Source organism: Tyto alba, unplaced genomic scaffold (genome assembly GCF_018691265.1).
Source record: "Tyto alba isolate M040663 unplaced genomic scaffold, T.alba_DEE_v4.0 Super-Scaffold_10, whole genome shotgun sequence".
Taxonomy (NCBI): domain Eukaryota; kingdom Metazoa; phylum Chordata; class Aves; order Strigiformes; family Tytonidae; genus Tyto; species Tyto alba.
In genome coordinates, this window is record NW_024881262.1 from 18302934 (window position 1) to 18320477 (window position 17544).

The 17544-nt window shown below is 37.3% G+C and overlaps 1 protein-coding gene across 5 annotated transcripts in view; it reads left to right on the forward strand.

Annotated features, from left to right (window-relative positions):
- TRIP12 (thyroid hormone receptor interactor 12) overlaps nt 1–17544 on the forward strand; it is an 85174-nt gene that overhangs the window by 51033 nt on the left and 16597 nt on the right. For 2 of the 5 annotated variants that reach the window (XM_042793253.1, XM_042793262.1), the window contains 20 exons: nt 1314–1409; nt 2407–2555; nt 2882–2917; nt 3000–3095; nt 3518–3610; nt 3747–3908; nt 5561–5629; nt 5751–5916; nt 6721–6838; nt 6974–7130; nt 7422–7575; nt 8121–8349; nt 9069–9187; nt 10789–10996; nt 12067–12167; nt 12293–12467; nt 12841–12982; nt 13964–14155; nt 14988–15139; nt 16951–17123. In XM_042793253.1, coding sequence (XP_042649187.1) covers nt 1314–1409; nt 2407–2555; nt 2882–2917; nt 3000–3095; nt 3518–3610; nt 3747–3908; nt 5561–5629; nt 5751–5916; nt 6721–6838; nt 6974–7130; nt 7422–7575; nt 8121–8349; nt 9069–9187; nt 10789–10996; nt 12067–12167; nt 12293–12467; nt 12841–12982; nt 13964–14155; nt 14988–15139; nt 16951–17123 — 2787 coding nt within the window. The remainder of the gene's footprint in view (nt 1–1313; nt 1410–2406; nt 2556–2881; nt 2918–2999; nt 3096–3517; nt 3611–3746; nt 3909–5560; nt 5630–5750; nt 5917–6720; nt 6839–6973; nt 7131–7421; nt 7576–8120; nt 8350–9068; nt 9188–10788; nt 10997–12066; nt 12168–12292; nt 12468–12840; nt 12983–13963; nt 14156–14987; nt 15140–16950; nt 17124–17544) is intronic. The other 3 variants (XM_042793256.1, XM_042793266.1, XM_042793260.1) reach the window with 2 other exon arrangements.

Sequence of the window (17544 nt, forward strand, 5' to 3'; positions counted from 1 at the left end):
CTTACCAAATTCTGTATTATATGAAGCGGGAAGGCTGTAGTTTGTTTCTCGCTCTGTGAATGTGTTGCTTTGCTTACAGTAGTTCTGAAGTATGGAGTTTACTAGCCTTAATTCACTGAAGATGCAAGAGCTGGGAAGTAATGTCTGGAGGGGATGGCATAGTGTCCTTACTCATTTACATGGTGTATAATATACCACTAATGATGATTTCTCAGGAGGAAGTGAGGGGAGAGCATTGAGAACTCAGTCCTATTAAGTGTATAAGCTCAAATATGAAAATAAGTCTTGGCAAGAATGTTTTCAGCTGACAAGCCAGGTTAGGCCTACTGGTACTCTGCCTGCTTCTGGATAACATTTTTTATGCTTGTCATTGATACCCGTGTTGCTGTAAGCTTTGACCAAACGAAATCTAAATGTTCTTAAGATGCTTGCTTTTTGTGCTTGGACTAAAGGATTCAGGTTTCTCAAAACCTGGAAGTACAGACAGGTATAAACACAGTTTGCATGTCCTGCAACTGTTTTAATGATTTTGCCACTACGTTGCAAGTAGTTTGAGATAATGGTTTCCCTTGCAAATGACAGGCTTCGGTTAATCTGGATATTTCATGTGGAAATGAGTGCTGTGTCACTATCAGTTCGCTTGCTTGTAGTCCTCAGTAAGCATAGGTATGCATTAGGAATATTGAGCGAAATTGATTTTTACTATTAAATGTTACTCTGATCAGCAGTAGTCATGGTTGCTACAATAAAAATCAGAATCACCCACTTAGTCTAGCTTAAGTAACATTACTGAAAAGTGTTCAAAACAAAACCCAACGTAATATCAGAGTTCTTCCCTCTCCTGCTCATTAGCAAATAAAGCTGTGAACCTTTTTTTCAGTGTCATTTTTTCAGATTAATAGTGCCACTCAGTTTCTGAAAACATGAAGAAAAGCTTAACCTATTTTATGTAGTTTGATTTCAGATGTGAAATTGCAGTCTGGTATATCTGCTCTTCTAGATCTAGACTTGAAACAATTTAGTAGACCAGATTTCTTCTGTGAAATGTGTAACTCTTGAAACTCAGTGGGTGACTTCTTAAAGGGTCTTAATGCTCTGATGCATACAAAAATTAGGTTTTTTTTTTTGTTCCCTAAAGGTCATCTTTCCGGTGTTTTTTAGAAATTGAGGCAGCTGGAGTCATCTAATCCTAACTCTTCTTTCTTAAAGTATCAAAATTCTAGTAGTCTTAAATTATAGCATCATGGAATTTAAGCTTTTAAAAATATATGTAGAAGCTTTGACAATGGCTGTTATCCTCTGTTTGCTTTTAGCTCTATTAGAGGCTAGGGGTCTTCCTCCTCACCTGTTTGGCCCTCTTGGTCCTCGGATGTCGCAGCTCTTCCACAGGACAATTGGAAGTGGAGCTAGTAAGCAAAGTTTGTCTAATTTGACTTAATTCTTTCCACTTCCAGACTGGTAGAATTCAGCCACTAGTAAATTCTAATATTTGTATTAGCTTCATAGTTTAATATCGTATTTTACATGTTGGAGATTTGTATGTCATGATAGTGTTAGACCACTGTTCAACAATATTAATTTGCTTGTCTTCCTATAAAGAAGAGAAATTTGCACTATCCATTTTTCTTCTTTTTTCTTTTTTGGGGCATCTTAATGTTCCCTTCTAGGTGGGGAAGGGAGGGTTCTTGCCTTTTCACCCCTTCATTATCTTTTTCTTTTGCATGATGGGCTGCTTAACAATAGACCTCTCCAACTTCTTTGGGTTTTTTGCTAGCTTTAAACAAATGCTTAAGCTAGCTTTAAAACTATTAGTAGATGTCAGTTCTAAGGTATGTTGTTTATAGTTTCAAAAGTGTCTTGGGTTTCAGACAGAAATAATTTCTTTCAGATAGTGCGTCAGTAACAACATGGGTCCTTAGTCTTGTTCCACCATGCCTGCATTATGCAGCTGGATAAGATGTGTATCTTCTAGTCCAAGTCTGTCTGGCTTCTCAGGAGAGCCAAAGGCAGCCTGTTACACTGCCTGCCAAGAAGAGGATGGGGTCTCATGGATACTCCATGTTACTCTGTTATGCAGGGTGTGTGTTGAAAAATCCTTTGCTTTATAAAGGTGGAGTGGTGTGGGTTCTGGCACCTGCTGTAGGTTGGCAAGATGAGTATGGTGAGCAGTGTGATGAACTCCCTGTGCTGACCAGTCTGCACTGGAAAGACAGCCAAGAGTGAGATTTTTGCCTCCCTTTCCTATCCCCCCCTTTTTATGACAGGGAAAGGAAGTGACACTACAAATACAGAGGAAAACAAACTATCTCTTGTCTTCCACTCTGACAGAAGTATAGCATAACAGTTCCCTTGAACACTTATGTTTTCTAATATCTTCTTTCCTAATCGTTTTTTCTGAATATCTAGGTTCTAAAGCCCAACAGCTTTTACAAGGTCTCCAAGCCACTGATGAAAGTCAGCAACTACAGGCAGTGATTGAGATGTGCCAGCTGTTGGTCATGGGGAATGAAGAAACATTAGGAGGATTTCCAGTCAAGAGTGTTGTACCAGCTTTGGTAAAGATTAAATTTCATGTTTCTGTTGGAGGATACAATATTTCACTCAATATCTTGCTTAAATAGAATATTCTTAATTTGTTATATATTCTTATATATATGTGTATGTATGTGTATCTATCTATATATCTCATTATTTGGTTTTGAGGGCATGTTTTGCTAATTTTTTATAGCCCTATTCTTTAATAGCTCAAGAATAGATGGTGGCTCTCTTCAAACTTTTCCCAGAATTTAGAGTCCTGAGTCAAAAGCTACAATACTAATTTGTGCCCTTTTTCATGTTAATACCTAGATACTTTTTACTAATTTTTTTTTTTTTTAAACAGATAACATTGCTGCAAATGGAGCACAATTTTGACATTGTAAGTGATTTTTGATGTTAAACAAATTTTTTGAAATACAAAAATACATCATCTGAACTTAAAATATCTGTATATTTAATAGATGAACCATGCGTGTCGGGCCTTAACGTATATGATGGAAGCACTTCCCAGATCATCTGCTGTAGTGGTAGATGCAATTCCTGTCTTCTTGGAAAAGGTAAAATGAAATCAAACCAACGTTAAAGTAATCAGAGAGGATTTTATCTTTTGATTTAACTTCAGGATATACCCTTAAGATAATGGCTTATCTTCATAGCTTACAACATAACACATAATGCATGCAGAGCTTTTAGAAACAGGTTTACTCTTTGTACCTTTACTGAAAAGCACTATCTGATTCACTGAGAACTTTGTCTGATTGGTATTGCAAAGATATTGTGTAATTATACAAACTGGTAACTCCTGCAGTAGCTATATAACTGATCTAGCCTCAGCTTGGCTAGCTTGAATACAGCTAGCAGTGCTGCTGCATTAGCATATGTGTCTTAGTACGGGCTAACTGTCCAAGTGTTAATGAAAATTATTACTTCTACAAACTGATTTAGAAATTGATCTACAAGATTTCTTGTTTTCTTGTAGCTGCAAGTTATTCAGTGCATTGATGTGGCAGAGCAGGCGCTTACTGCCCTGGAGATGTTATCGCGCAGGCATAGTAAAGCCATTCTGCAGGCAGTAAGTACAAAAGAAAACACTTTTACCTCTACTGGTTCTCCATCTTGGTCATCTTCTGTGAAGATGAAATAAGAAAACAAGTTTCTGTGATTTTCAGCAGTACTGAGAGTGAAAATGTTTGTTGATTTTATTATAGGGTGGGTTGGCAGACTGTTTGCTGTATCTGGAATTCTTCAGTATAAATGCACAGAGGAATGCACTAGCTATTGCTGCCAACTGCTGCCAGAGTATAACACCTGATGAGTTTCACTTTGTGGCAGATTCTTTGCCACTGCTTACACAAAGGTTAACCCATCAGGTAAGAAGCTATTATACAATGGAAAGTTTTAATTTTGTCCTGAAAGTAGTATGAAGTTGTCTCCAGATATCTAGATCTTTACCGTGTGTTCTTTGTCTTTTCAATGTGGTAATTGCCTTAAAATTTCTATACTGTCACGTTGTGATATTCTAATGGACCCTTTTTTTTTTTGTAAGCATGCTGTCAGGATTAATGTCACCCCTACTAATTTTGTAAAATGAGATAAATAAGATACTTTAACTTAGAACATGAATAATTGCGGGTTCGTAGTGCTTGTTGCCCATCAGTAAGCGTAAACCCAGTAGCATTACTCTTATCAAATGAGTTGTAAGGATCCTTCCCACTTCAAACACACAAAAATTGAAACTGAAGCTTTTCTGATTTTTTTTTCTGATTTGACTTTTTGGGAGAGCTTGCAGCTTCTTAAAAAGAAAGTTCCTACTCTTGCACAATAGTTTGAAGTGATGAATCCTAAATCATGGAAATAAGATCTGCCTGTCCTGCAATGCTGTTGTGTTCATAAATGATCACTCACAATGACTATTGCACCAAAAGAGATTTGGACATATTGCTTGATTGGGAGATACCTGTTAAAAAGGATAAATTATTTTGTTCTTAAACAAATGCAACTAAAAGGAAGCTTCCAGGTAATGTTTTTGTGTTTTTTTTTGTGTTTTTCTTAATTTTTCTAACATCTTTTTGCTGAGAGACTACTTGAATCTTTGAGGCAGCTTCACAGAAGTCAAATGTCAGCTTTAGATGATGCTTTGGAAACAAAGCACCGTTTTCAGCAGTGATAGGGAAAAGTACTGACTCTTGCTCGCTGAAGAGAAGCTACAGCCCACAGAAGTAAGATTTCAATAAATTCTGAAGTGGAATTTTTCTGGCAAAACAAATCTTGAGTTAGCTCTTTACATAATAGTTGAGATTGGAAGAGATCTCTCAATTATGTAGTCCTAACTCCCTACTTAAGCAAGGTCAACTAGAACAGATTGCCTAGGACCATGTTGAGCTGATTTTGAATTCTTTTTTTTTTTTTTTATTTTTAAAGTATCTCCAAGCATGGAGACTTAACCTCTCTGGGCAACCTCTTCCAGTGTTCAACCACCCTTACAGTGCAGGTGTTTCACTGTGTTCAGTTGAACTTCTTTTGAATGTTCCAACAAACTTTAGAACTAATTTTAGAGCAATTTATACTATCTTGGTATCTTTGGATTGCAAAGATTATTTGAATCTTTGTCTTTGCTGCACTGCATGATATAAAAATCAGACTTCATGTAGTCTGTAGAACAGTAGCCTTTATTCTTGCTTATTATCTGTATCTCCTGTTGCTTTGGCTTTGTAGCTCTCTTCCCTTTTGTTTCCTCCTTGTAGAATCCAAAAAGGATATTATAGATCCATTTATTCATCTCTAAAGGTATTTGTGTTGCAAGTGTGAGGTGTTTCCCAGGGAATATGCAGGAGCACAGCCATATCAGGAGGTCAGTTTAGACTGTATCAATGAATTCAGAATTCAGAGCTGTAATATTCTGTAAAATGTGACTCAACTGGCCTTTTTGGAGAAATTTTATAAATGCCTCAAAATGACAGGATAATCTAAAGCAAGTTAAAATACTTTAATTCAGACAAATACTTAACTTTCTTTACAATAGGACAAAAAGTCTGTTGAAAGCACTTGTCTCTGTTTTGCACGGCTAGTGGACAACTTCCAGCATGAGGAGGTAAGGGTGTGGCATTTTTGGGGGTGGATTTCTGTTTCCTTCTTCCCTCTGTCAGTTTCTCCTTTTGTCTTACCTTTCAAAGTCAGACTAATGTTTTCAATTTTGCTGTTCCCTCCTGAAGAACTTGCTCCAGCAGGTTGCTTCCAAGGACTTGTTAACAAATATCCAGCAACTCTTGGTAGTGACGCCTCCTATCCTGAGCTCAGGAATGTTCATCATGGTGGTGCGCATGTTTTCCTTAATGTGTTCCAATTGCCCTACACTTGCAGTCCAACTTATGAAGCAAAGTGAGTTCTTACTCTTTCATATTTTGGGGGATCTATTTAAGTTAATGCCTAGTGTCAATAGGCTCTACTGTTGTTCTCTGTGCACTCGATTATACAAATATTGTGTTCTTTTTATTTTTCTCTGTGCTCTGTGCTTCCCCTGGGATACAAAGTTCAGTTAATCTTGTTGAAAGTTTATTTTCCTGAGGGGTTTTTCTTCCCCTTTCCTGTCTCTAGTTGTTGTCACTGGAGCACTTGCCTAATTTTGAGTCAGTATTAGCTGCACGACTTATTCTTATTCCAACACAAGCTGAATAATTCTTTTTGCAGTCTTCACTGGTTGGGGGAAACAGGTCATTTAAGGACTTTTTCTAAGGGAAAACATCAAGAAAATTAACGGCTGGGTAGCTGTCTTCTCGCTTGTTTGCTTCTTTCCATCTTGTAAATTTTGTCTTGTCACTTGTATGTTCCCCTGTTTTCTATTGTGCTCTGTATATTGTGTGATACTTCCCCCCTAGATGTCCCTTAAAGAAAGAAAAAAAAAAAACAAACCCAAAAACAAAACAACCCCCCCCCCAAAAAAAAACTAACCAACCAACCAAACGAAAAGACCAAAAACACAAAACCAAACCAACCAAACAAAAAACTTGCAAACCCCAGACCTGAGAACAAATACATTTCTTAAAATGTTCAAAAAGATGGCTTTTGTCTTACTGTCTACTGTCTATTTGCTTTGGGCAGTGACTATCTTTTCTGTGTAGTGTCCTACACAGAATGGGGTCTGTATTTTGATATAGGCAATCTCATGAATAATAATTTTTATAGATATTGCGGAAACGCTTCACTTCCTTCTTTGTGGAGCCTCAAATGGGAGTTGTCAAGAACAAATTGACCTTGTTCCACGAAGTCCTCAAGAACTTTATGAGCTTACTTCTCTTATCTGGTAAGTTATGTAGCCCTAGGTTTTTGTCTGGTATGTTAAAATCTCTAACTTCTATAAAATGTGGCAAAGAGTTTTCAGTTTAGATGGAGTTGATTGTGTATTTCTAGTAAAGTACTGTTTTAATGTTCTTTACAGTGAACTGATGCCTTGCCTGCCAAAAGAGGGGATCTTTGCTGTTGATACTATGCTAAAGAAAGGAAATGCACAAAATACAGATGGTGCAATATGGCAATGGCGAGATGACAGGGGTCTCTGGCATCCCTATAACAGGATTGATAGTCGAATAATAGAGGTAGCAATTCCACATATTTGTGTGATGTTTTGTATGCATGCGGTTGTATAGGGAATTGAGTACTTCCTTTATGGCTTTGAAAGTATCAGTCTTATTTTTTCTGAGTAAGAAACACATGAGTTTCTTCAAACATCCTACTGTAATATTGCATTATTTTGATAATCAGTAATGGGTGAACTGCTTAATCGCTGTTCTTGTATTTCTCATTGTGTTTCATACTGCGTTGCTGCTCTACTCACCTTTTATATAGCTTCCTATTTGATAGTGATTTAACTTTAAACTCGTTTTTAGGCAGCTCATCAGGTTGGTGAGGATGAGATAAGCCTGTCTACACTTGGACGTGTCTATACTATTGACTTTAACTCTATGCAGCAAATAAATGAGGATACTGGAACAGCACGTGCCATTCAGCGAAAACCAAACCCTTTAGCCAACACAAACACTAGTAAGTACAGTTTAGGAGACACCTGGAGTTTCTAGCTATGGCTAATTTATGCTGGGTTATGCAGCAATTTACTACTTAACTAATATATTTCTTATGGTGTCTGTGGAACATCAAACTGTTCTGACTTACATGAATGAAGACAGTTTTACAACAAACCTCAATGTTGAAATGTATTCTCTTTAACTTGTAAACTCTTTTTCTGGGAGCTGAAAATGAATTAAATTGGGGATGGGGGGGAGGGAGCTGATGGTGTTCCTGACTTGGGATTTCCTGAAAGTTTTGTTCATATAGCTCTTATATTCTGTGAAAACCATGTGAGGACTTCTTGCTATTGTACAGGAATATATATGAAAACTGAAGTAGAAAAATTTAACTCCTTGAAAGATGAGGATTTGTACTTAAATTGCTGCCATCAGTTTGACTTCTGGTTCTTAAATGATATGTTCTCAATTGAAGAGCTAAACTAATTCAGCTTTAACAAAAAGTAATCATCAGAGCAGAGATGCAAAGAACTGTGCAGTGATTTGTTGTACCATTTCTCACAGGTGGACATTCAGAATTGAAGAAGGATGATGCTCGAGCACAGCTAATGAAAGAGGATCCAGAACTGGCAAAATCCTTTATCAAAACGTTGTTTGGTGTTCTTTATGAAGTATATAGTTCTTCAGCTGGACCTGCTGTTAGACATAAGTGCCTTAGAGCAATTCTTAGGATAATATATTTTGCTGATGCTGAACTTCTGAAGGATGTTCTGAAAAATCATGCTGTTTCAAGGTGCGTTCATTAAGTGTTGAGAATGAAGCTAAGGTTGAACTTAAAGCTGAAACCTGCGACTACTTCTTTTAATTATCTTTTTAAGGGGTAAATTGTACTTTAAAATTCTTATTTTCCAAAAGCTGAGTCTGCTAGTTCTTCAGGATTTTTTTGCATCTTAGATTTTGCAGTAAGTGCCAAATCTAGGCATTCACATTGGAGACTTAGATGACTTTATATGGCTGTGTGTACTAGTAATGTCTAATATTACTACTTACTGTTTTTCTGATTGCTAAAACTTGCCTATAAACTTTTCTGAGGGCGAGAACTTTTGAAGTAATACAATGTGAACAATGACAGACTCTCATGGCATTCAACTGACAAGTTCTATTCATGAAACCTCTCCTACATGTTATACCATAAAGTTAGGGATCTAGATAAGAAGATGCAATTAGAAAATAAACTGACTAGGTTTTCAAAGGCAATACCAACTTTCACACCATGTTTTTTAAAGAAAGAAAACTCTAATTTCCTTTATGCCACACTTTAGAACTTGTTGAAAGTGGTTTAGGTGGGAAGACTTTTTCAGTCCTTTTGTATCTTTTAGGAAAGCATAACGAAATGTGTTTGCTTTATCTCCAGTACTATGTATGCAAGATGAACTGGCTTGATGTTTTGTGTTTTTGGTTTTGGTTTTTTTTTTTTTTTTTCAAACCTAATTCTAAAATTATCTGTTTTAGTCATATTGCTTCCATGCTGTCAAGTCAAGACCTTAAGATAGTAGTTGGAGCCCTGCAGATGGCAGAGATTTTAATGCAAAAGTTACCTGATATTTTTAGTGTTTACTTCAGAAGAGAAGGTAAATCTTGGTTTTTTTATTTAGCTTCCTTATTTAGTGTTTTACAAGTGTGTATGTAGAGAATCCATATCCTTTCTCCCCCTCTCCCGCCCAAGCTGTAAAAAGATAATACTGTTATTGGATAATAAAGACAAATCCATGCAAGCTATCTTCATATGAGGAGCTGACCAAGACTCTAGAGGAGACAGGCTTGTTTTTTCTGAACCCAAAAAAATTTTGTACAGGCTTACTAGACACTAGCAGTCCTGTATGTAGGCTGAAGATGGCTTACTGAAGTTACATAGGTACTCTTACTGGACAAAACTGATGAATCTTTGGCAGGAAGTCTTTGTTTTAATCCACTGGGTTCTTTTAGCTACTCTTTGTGCTGCTGTCATGATTTTATTTTAAAGTATTATTGTGGTTTGAGCCAAGAGAGCAACTGAGCACCATGCAGCCCTTCCTCCTCCAGAAGGAGAAAACAAAGTAAAAGGCTTGGGAAATGAGATAAGGACAGGGAGGGATGGCTCACCTATTATGGTCACAGACAAAACGCAGTCTTGTTGTGGGAAGAGAAAGAAAAACATCACTTCAAATAAAACACTAACAAAAACGACACTTAACAGACAAGGTAGGACAGTAAGAAGCGCCACCACATTCAAAAAACACCTACATTCACCCCTCCCTTCTTTCTGGGCTCAAATCTGCTCCTGATCTCTCTACGTCCTCCGCAGTGGTGCAGGGGGCAGGGGATGGGGGTTACAGTCAGTTCACCAATCCTTCCATCTCAGGAGGTGGGGTGAATATCGCACATTCCACCCCTGTTCTATGTGGCTCCCCTCTCACTGGAGACGGTTCTCCATGAACCTTCCCCAGCATGAGTCTTCTCCATGGGATGCAGAAGTTCCCATGCTGCCCTGATGTGGGTTCCCACCATGCGTTGCAGTCCTCCCAGCTCTGAACTACAATAGGGGCTGCTTCTCCCCTCAGAGTCCCAGCCTCCTGTAAGTGCAGCTGGCTGTCCTGGTGTGGGCTCCTCCACAGGCTTCAGGTCAGGCTCTATTCCACTGCAGACCTCCATGGGTGGCAGGGTGGGCGGCCCTGCTGTCTCACCATGCGATACAGGGGGCTCTGCTCTGGCGTACCTCTCCCCCTTCTTTCTTCTTTCCACTGACATGGGTGTTCACATTGATGATGGTGGTGTTGCTCCTCTTAATAAGTCCCCCACCCCTTCTTGGGTTCCCCTTCTTAAATACATTATCACAGAAGCGCAGCCACTGTTGCTAATTGACTCAGCCCTGGCCAGAGGTGGGTCTGACTTGGAGCCAAGGGAGCTCTGCAGGGGCCAGTGCTGCAGCCCCCTCTCCTGCTGCCAAAAGCCCTGCCGCTCAAACCCAGTACAACTATGTAGGTTAACTTTTTGAAGAAATGATTGAACTGCTTTTAAATCTTACTTGATATTGATGGTTGGGGTGAGCCAATGTTGCCATAGTCAAAACAGAGGCTTGAATAACAGCGTTCTACCTTTTCAGACATCTTTGTTCCTGCTGTCCCTCCTACCCTCAAAAATAAAACCCCACAACCAAACCAACCCACCAAACAAAAATTTCTTCTTTTGCAAGGGGTGATGCACCAAGTGAAGAACTTGGCAGAATCTGAGGCTTTGCTAACAAGCCCACCAAAAGTATGCACTAATGGTTCAGGAACGCTGGGTACCACTACAGCAATAAGTACTGGAACAGCCACTGCTGCCAGTAACGCAGCTGCAGATTTGGGCTCTCCCAGCTTACAACACAGCCGGGAGGATTCTTTGGATCTGAGCCCACAGGGGTAAGTGCACTTTTTGTTGTGAAAAAACAATCTGTTGGGGTGTGTTGTTTTGGGTGTGGTGTGTGTTTGTTTGCTTAGTTTGTTTTTTGAAGTCTTGACTGACATGGGCTGCTACAGTGTCAGCTATATTTTGCTGTGGTATTTTCCTCGAAGGAGCTAAAATGGAGTGGTGTTGAAGCTAACAATGGATAGTTTTGATTCATTTTATACTAAATGTTAAAAAACCCCCACAGCTAGTCACCTGACAGTTATGATGTAATGATATGAAACAATCTGCTGTTTAGGAAGAGGCTGGAGAATGCCAAGAGCAACAGCTGTAGTCTCATGTAATTGTTGAGGACAGAGTGATTCTTTCAGAGAAATGATAACCATGGTGCATGGTTTCTTTTGGCCAGAGACAGGAGGAAAAAAAGTCATCCAAGTTATTTGATTTGAATGCAACCATTTTGAACACTTGTAGAATTAAAATCTCCTGTAGGAAAAAATTATTTTATTGTTACACAGTTTGTCTTTATTTTAAAGGTGAAATGTTTCCTTAATGTATTGACATAATAGGGAAGCTCACTTCAAAACAGAATTGAAATATGTGACCTTGAAAAGTGTAGGGCTTGGTGAGTAGAAGTGCCATAAAATGTTGAAAAATTTTGATGGGGGAGGCAGGTCAAATATCCAGTGTCTTCTGGTGTTTATTCAGTAGAGATTTGTGGATTATTTTATTATAAAGTATATTTAAATAAATGAATAGCTAGATGGCTACACAAATAAAAACATGGAAATTATGAGCAACCTTTATTTAATGGCACTTTTGGCTCTATTTGACTATCCATAGTCGAAAGGTGACAGCAAGCAAAACCCATTTTTTCTGGGTGGAATAGTCACTTTGTCCTTCCAATTAAAATAGTTGAGGCCTGTTCTCCCAGAGCTCATTATTCTGTTCTGACCACCTCATTATGGGAATGAATCTTTATATAATTCTCGAGAAAATAGCAGCCAGATGCATCTTAAACTAGGGGATGGGTATGTGTATGAATATGATGGAAATGTGTTACTTTATTTTAAAATTTGGACAGACGACTGAGTGATGTTCTAAAGAGGAAAAGATTGCCAAAACGAGGGCCAAGGAGACCAAAGTACTCTCCTCCAAGAGATGATGACAAAGTAGACAATCAAGGTAAATCGTTCTTAAAAAGTGATATTCTATTTCCTTTAGAAGTTGAAAGTAAGCTTATAAGCTGATAAAAGTGCTAGCTGTAATAAACCTGTTGATTCTCTTAATTTTGTCTTTGCTTCCTCCAGCTAAAAGCCCTACAACTACTCAATCTCCTAAATCTTCATTCTTGGCAAGTTTAAATCCTAAAACATGGGGAAGATTAAGCACACAGTCCAACAGTAATAATATTGAACCAGCACGAACAGCAGGAGTAAGTGGTCTTGCAAGGGCTGCTTCCAAGGATACAATTTCCAATAACAGGTACACACACAAAAAGTCAAAATACTTGTAATATGGTGTTGACTTTGAGGTGTAGCTACTTTCTTACAGTAAGCCATCAGGTGATTAAGTAGCACCTATCAAAGAAGTCTGAGCTTAACCACTGTTAGAATAACTCTGGAAGAAGAATCAATAAACTAGAGAAAGGTGAAGAAAAATTGGATAATTGAGAAAAACGGTACAAAAAGTAATCTGTAGAGAATAAACCTTTACTGTGTTGGCGTAAGAGGGAAGGATTTTTGTCTGGCTGCTGTTAAACATGGGGAAAATGATACTCTGGCTGTGTTTTTACTTGTAATGTTAGAGTATGCAAATGCTAAGTGTGGCTGAATGCCTCTTGTGTGCTTCTTTACAGAGAAAAAATTAAGGGCTGGATTAAGGAGCAAGCCCATAAATTTGTAGAACGTTATTTTAGTTCTGAAAACATGGATGGAAGCAATCCTGCACTAAATGTATTACAGAGACTTTGCACTGCAACTGAACAACTCGACCTCCAGGTTAGAAATGGCAAACTTACTTGGAGTGGGGATAGGTGTGGAAACAGTAGAAGTATTTAGGAAGAAGCTAGAGGAAAGCTGATCATTTGAGACAGTGTGGCCAATATTTTAAGCATAGTTTTTGTTACTTTAAATGATGGCATGGTGTTTCTTCACTTGCAGTGGTTTGCTTGGAATTTTTGTTAGAATGAGTATATTATAAGGTCTGACACAGTTTATGGTAAATCACCAGTATTAACAAAGGTATTCTTGATTTCCTAGCATTGTGTCACTTACATAGCATTTTATTTCAAACTTAAAATTTTTCTGGTAAAGTGTTAGGGATTGACTTCATATATAAAGAACAACACAGATTGTAATAACTTTAGGGGTGGGGAGGTGGGGAGAGGACAAGAGGGAAGCAGCATTTCATTGAAATGATAGAACAAATACAGATTGGGCTGAATCTACTGGCGTTGCTTCTCACATAGTTGTGATCCTTGATAGATGGTCTAAACCAGTAATTTCTAAAGTATCTAAACAGCTGAGTTATGTTCTGTGCTTTGATGTAAGCAATTTTTAAAATACAAAACCTGCCCTCCTTCTCTCTCCTACACAGATGTTATGTAGAATATATACCAATCGTAGGATTTCTAGTGTGTGATGTGGGTTGTTTGGTTTCTTGTTTTTCTGTTTTGTTTCATTTTTTAAAAAGTCTTCTGTTTAGAGCTCATCTTTATGTTGCATGAGACAGAAATGGAGCCTTGCATTTCTCTTAAAACAGGGAAGTTGTAGATGTTGCTTATAATGTCTCCTCTTGACTAGAGAAATTGCTTATTCTCAGATTATTTGTCCTGTCATTGTTTGTATTGAGTTACTATACATTCCAGACCTGCCCTGCTTTTCCCTCCCTTCAGAGTTGTTCCGTGCAGTAGGAGGAGAAATAGTATTTCTTAAGCCCTTAATGCTTGGGTAGTAAAATACTACCTTCATATTTTTCAGGTGGATGGTGGAACAGAGTGCCTTGTAGAAATCCGTAGCATTGTCTCGGAGTCTGACGTCTCCTCATTTGAAATCCAACACAGTGGGTTTGTTAAACAACTGCTGCTTTATTTGACATCTAAAAGTGAGAAAGATGCTGTAAGCAGGGATATCAGATTGAAAAGATTTCTTCATGTATTTTTTTCTTCTCCAGTAAGTTTTCTTGTTTATTGTTTTGTCATTTTTAGTTGTCTTTCAAATTGTACTTATCTGACCATCTGAGAAGTTCAGCAGTGACCTTGACTTAAAGATGGATTATGGAAGGATTTTTTTTTAATGCTTATGCTGTATAACACTACAATTTTCGCATGGTTCTGTGACTTAACAGGTCATAAACTTCTTTAGAATGTGCTGTAATTGCAGAAAATTCAACACAACAGTGGGGGGAAAAAAAAATCCCTAATGGCCAATTGTCATTAGTCTTGAACAACTTAAAAGTTGTTCCTGACTTTTAAAAAGTTGATACGGAAAGAGTTTGGTAATCTTAGCACTTTCTCTCTTCAGTTTTTTGTATTATTTAGGACTAGACTGGCCTGTTTTTAAAGGAAGAAATTTCAAGGGAAAGAGAGAAAGTAGATAACTACAGCTTCCATGAAGCTTTTTGCTCATGGTTAACGGTGAATGTTTAAAATCTGTAGGGCCATTCAGTTGAAACCAGGAGCGAGAGGAGTGTTGTTTGAAACAAGTCTTTCATAAACTTATTATGTCTCATCTAGTCATCCTGATACTGCTGCTACTGTAACAGAGAACAGTGACTCTTTATTTCCCACCTCCTTTTTTTTTTTTAAAAAAAAAAAAAAAACTAAACAAACAAACAAAAAAAAAACCAAAACAAAAAACCCCAAAACAAACATACAAAAACAAAACAAAAAAAACAACAACAACAACAAAAAAAAAAAACAACAAAACAAAAAACCCAACTTGTATAAATTGTTTAAGATGGATTAGTTCAAGCACACGACTAAAAAGCTGGAATGTGTTTCAGCTTCCTGGAGAAGAACCCCTTGGAAGATTAGAGCCATTAGAAAATGCACCTTTGTTGGCATTAGTCCATAAAATGAACAATTGCCTCAGTCAGATGGAGCAGTTTCCTGTGAAAGTGCATGATTTCCCTAGTGGAAATGGAACAGGGAGCAGGTAAGGATTAATGCTCAGGTAACAGTTTTGTTGGAAGCCTTTATTTTCCAAAACTTGTTTCAATGCTAAAAGTTACAAGAGGTAACAGGAACTTCTGACACTTTAAACAACAAAAGCAATTACACAGTTGGCTTTTTCACTCAGTGGAAGATTGATTATTTAGCCAAACATTTGCTTATCTTGAAACTTCTCTCTCACTTAAATTGGGGGTGGATGTGTAATTTTAAATGCAGTCTCTAAATTTAAGCTTTATAAATTCAGAAGGCTTCCTGGTCCCTATGTAACAAACACTGAAAAGAAATAAGCTATTTGTTGTTGAGACAATAGGTTTTAGTGAGGTAATTAAACTGCTGAGAGTTTCTATTACAGGGCTAAACTTTGTTATTCAGATAGGTTTTGTTCTCTAGGATGATAATGGATTGAGTGATTATGGTTGGCTGTCAACATAGTTTAAACTAACTTTAGACCTGCCCTCTGTCTTAAGATAGATAAAATTGGGAATACAACTCGTTATTTCCATTTTAAGTAACATATTTGAGTGACTGAAAGCCTCTTTCTGCAATTTATCTGCTGAACTTTAATATATCAACATTGTTGTTCATTTGGTGTGTTAGTAAGTCTGTTTCGGTGGAGGTTGCTTGTAAGTTAGAAAGTATTTTGTGGTGCTGGCTAAAAGCTCGAGTTGATTATAGACATAGTCTTGTGACTATGTAGAAATTAGGAGGGGAGGAACATGGAAAATGAATTTTTGAAAACTGTTCTTCAAAACTTGAAATGCCAAAAATCTTCTGTCTCTTATGTAGTAAGATGGTGTGGAAATTTTTGTCACTAATTGTGAAACAACATTCACTATAGTAGATGTATTAGAGCCTCACACTCTAGCATTATTCTAATTTACAATTCAGTACTTGTTTTTTGTGAAACTGTTAAAATCCATCAGAATGAATGCAATACACAGATTTTTAATACTTGAAGGAATTAATTGTCTTACTATTTGCAAAAGCCAGTATTATGTGCTCTGTAATCTTGCAATGCTTCGTAATACATGCTGTTGTGTAAAATGTGGGGTAACTACTGAAGTTATAAAGCTGCTACTCAGAGGCAAAAGTGCTATTATTTTTGATAGGAAATTAAACATGGGAAGTGGAGCTACTGTAGTATTTGATTGCTAATCTTACTGTGGATTATACCAATGAGGATTTTGAGGCATTAAGATTTGGTAGTCTTTCACTAGCACCTGGAAATAGAAGCAGCCCAAGATAGGAGATTTGTGTATAAAAATGGCTACCTTGAATATTGATAACTTGGTGAAATGGAACCATACATATAAACTGTACTTGTCAAGAAAAGACAGAGGAGCTTTCAGGTTGTCTATTTAGGTCTTTGTTAAAAAACGTGAATGGATACTTGAATTTTTCCACCCTCAATTCTGATCCTTGTTACACTGCAGGTAAACACAGCTCTGAACTTCATGTGACATTAGTTGACCACTAAATAAATTCAGACCTCAAAGATGGTCAATATAGGCCGTATTGTAATCACACCTCAGACTGGACTTTCTCTTAATCCACAAAGCTTCCACTGGAAATTAGATTTTGTCCAGTTTGGATTCTGGTGGTCTTGTAGAATAAAATTTTCATGGTGTTTATCCAGATCTTAATATCTTATTTTTAGAGAAATAGGCTGAGAAATAACACTCTGAATAAGTGAATTTGTAAAAGCATGTATAAGCCTGTTTTAATGCATTTTTAAAATGAAATTATGGTTATTAGATTCTTTGTGTAGCAACTTTTTTCACAAATTATTTCGAGTTTTTCTCTTAACAGAGGATCCCAAGCTTTAAAATTCTTCAATACACATCAACTAAAATGCCAGCTGCAAAGACATCCAGACTGTGCTAATGTGAAACAGTGGAAGGGTGGACCTGTGAAGATTGATCCTCTGGCCCTGGTACAAGCCATTGAAAGATACCTTGTAGTCAGAGGTATGTGTGTATATATATATATTATACAGTCACATGTGTTTTGCTTCTTGGGATAGCAACTATTGTCAGTAGCATAGAGTCTGTGAAAACCTGTAAGGATTATGCTGAAGACAAACCTATAGATATCTATAAATGTGTGTGTATATATATATATACCTATATAAAAGTATCTATGTATAGATACCTATAAATGTATCTTGCTCACAGAGGAGACTAAGGCTGCAGAGAATCTTTACTTTAATGGGACAAACTTTTTCCCTTTGTAAACAGTTCAGTCTAAATATTAACAGAAGTATAATCTAGTTGACCATCAGATGGGCTGTAACTTGGCATTTTAGATGCCAGATGTTGATTGTTCTAGCACTTGTGTACCTTTTTTTTTTTTAATTGATGTGTTTTGGAACTGTTTTAAACAGTGGAG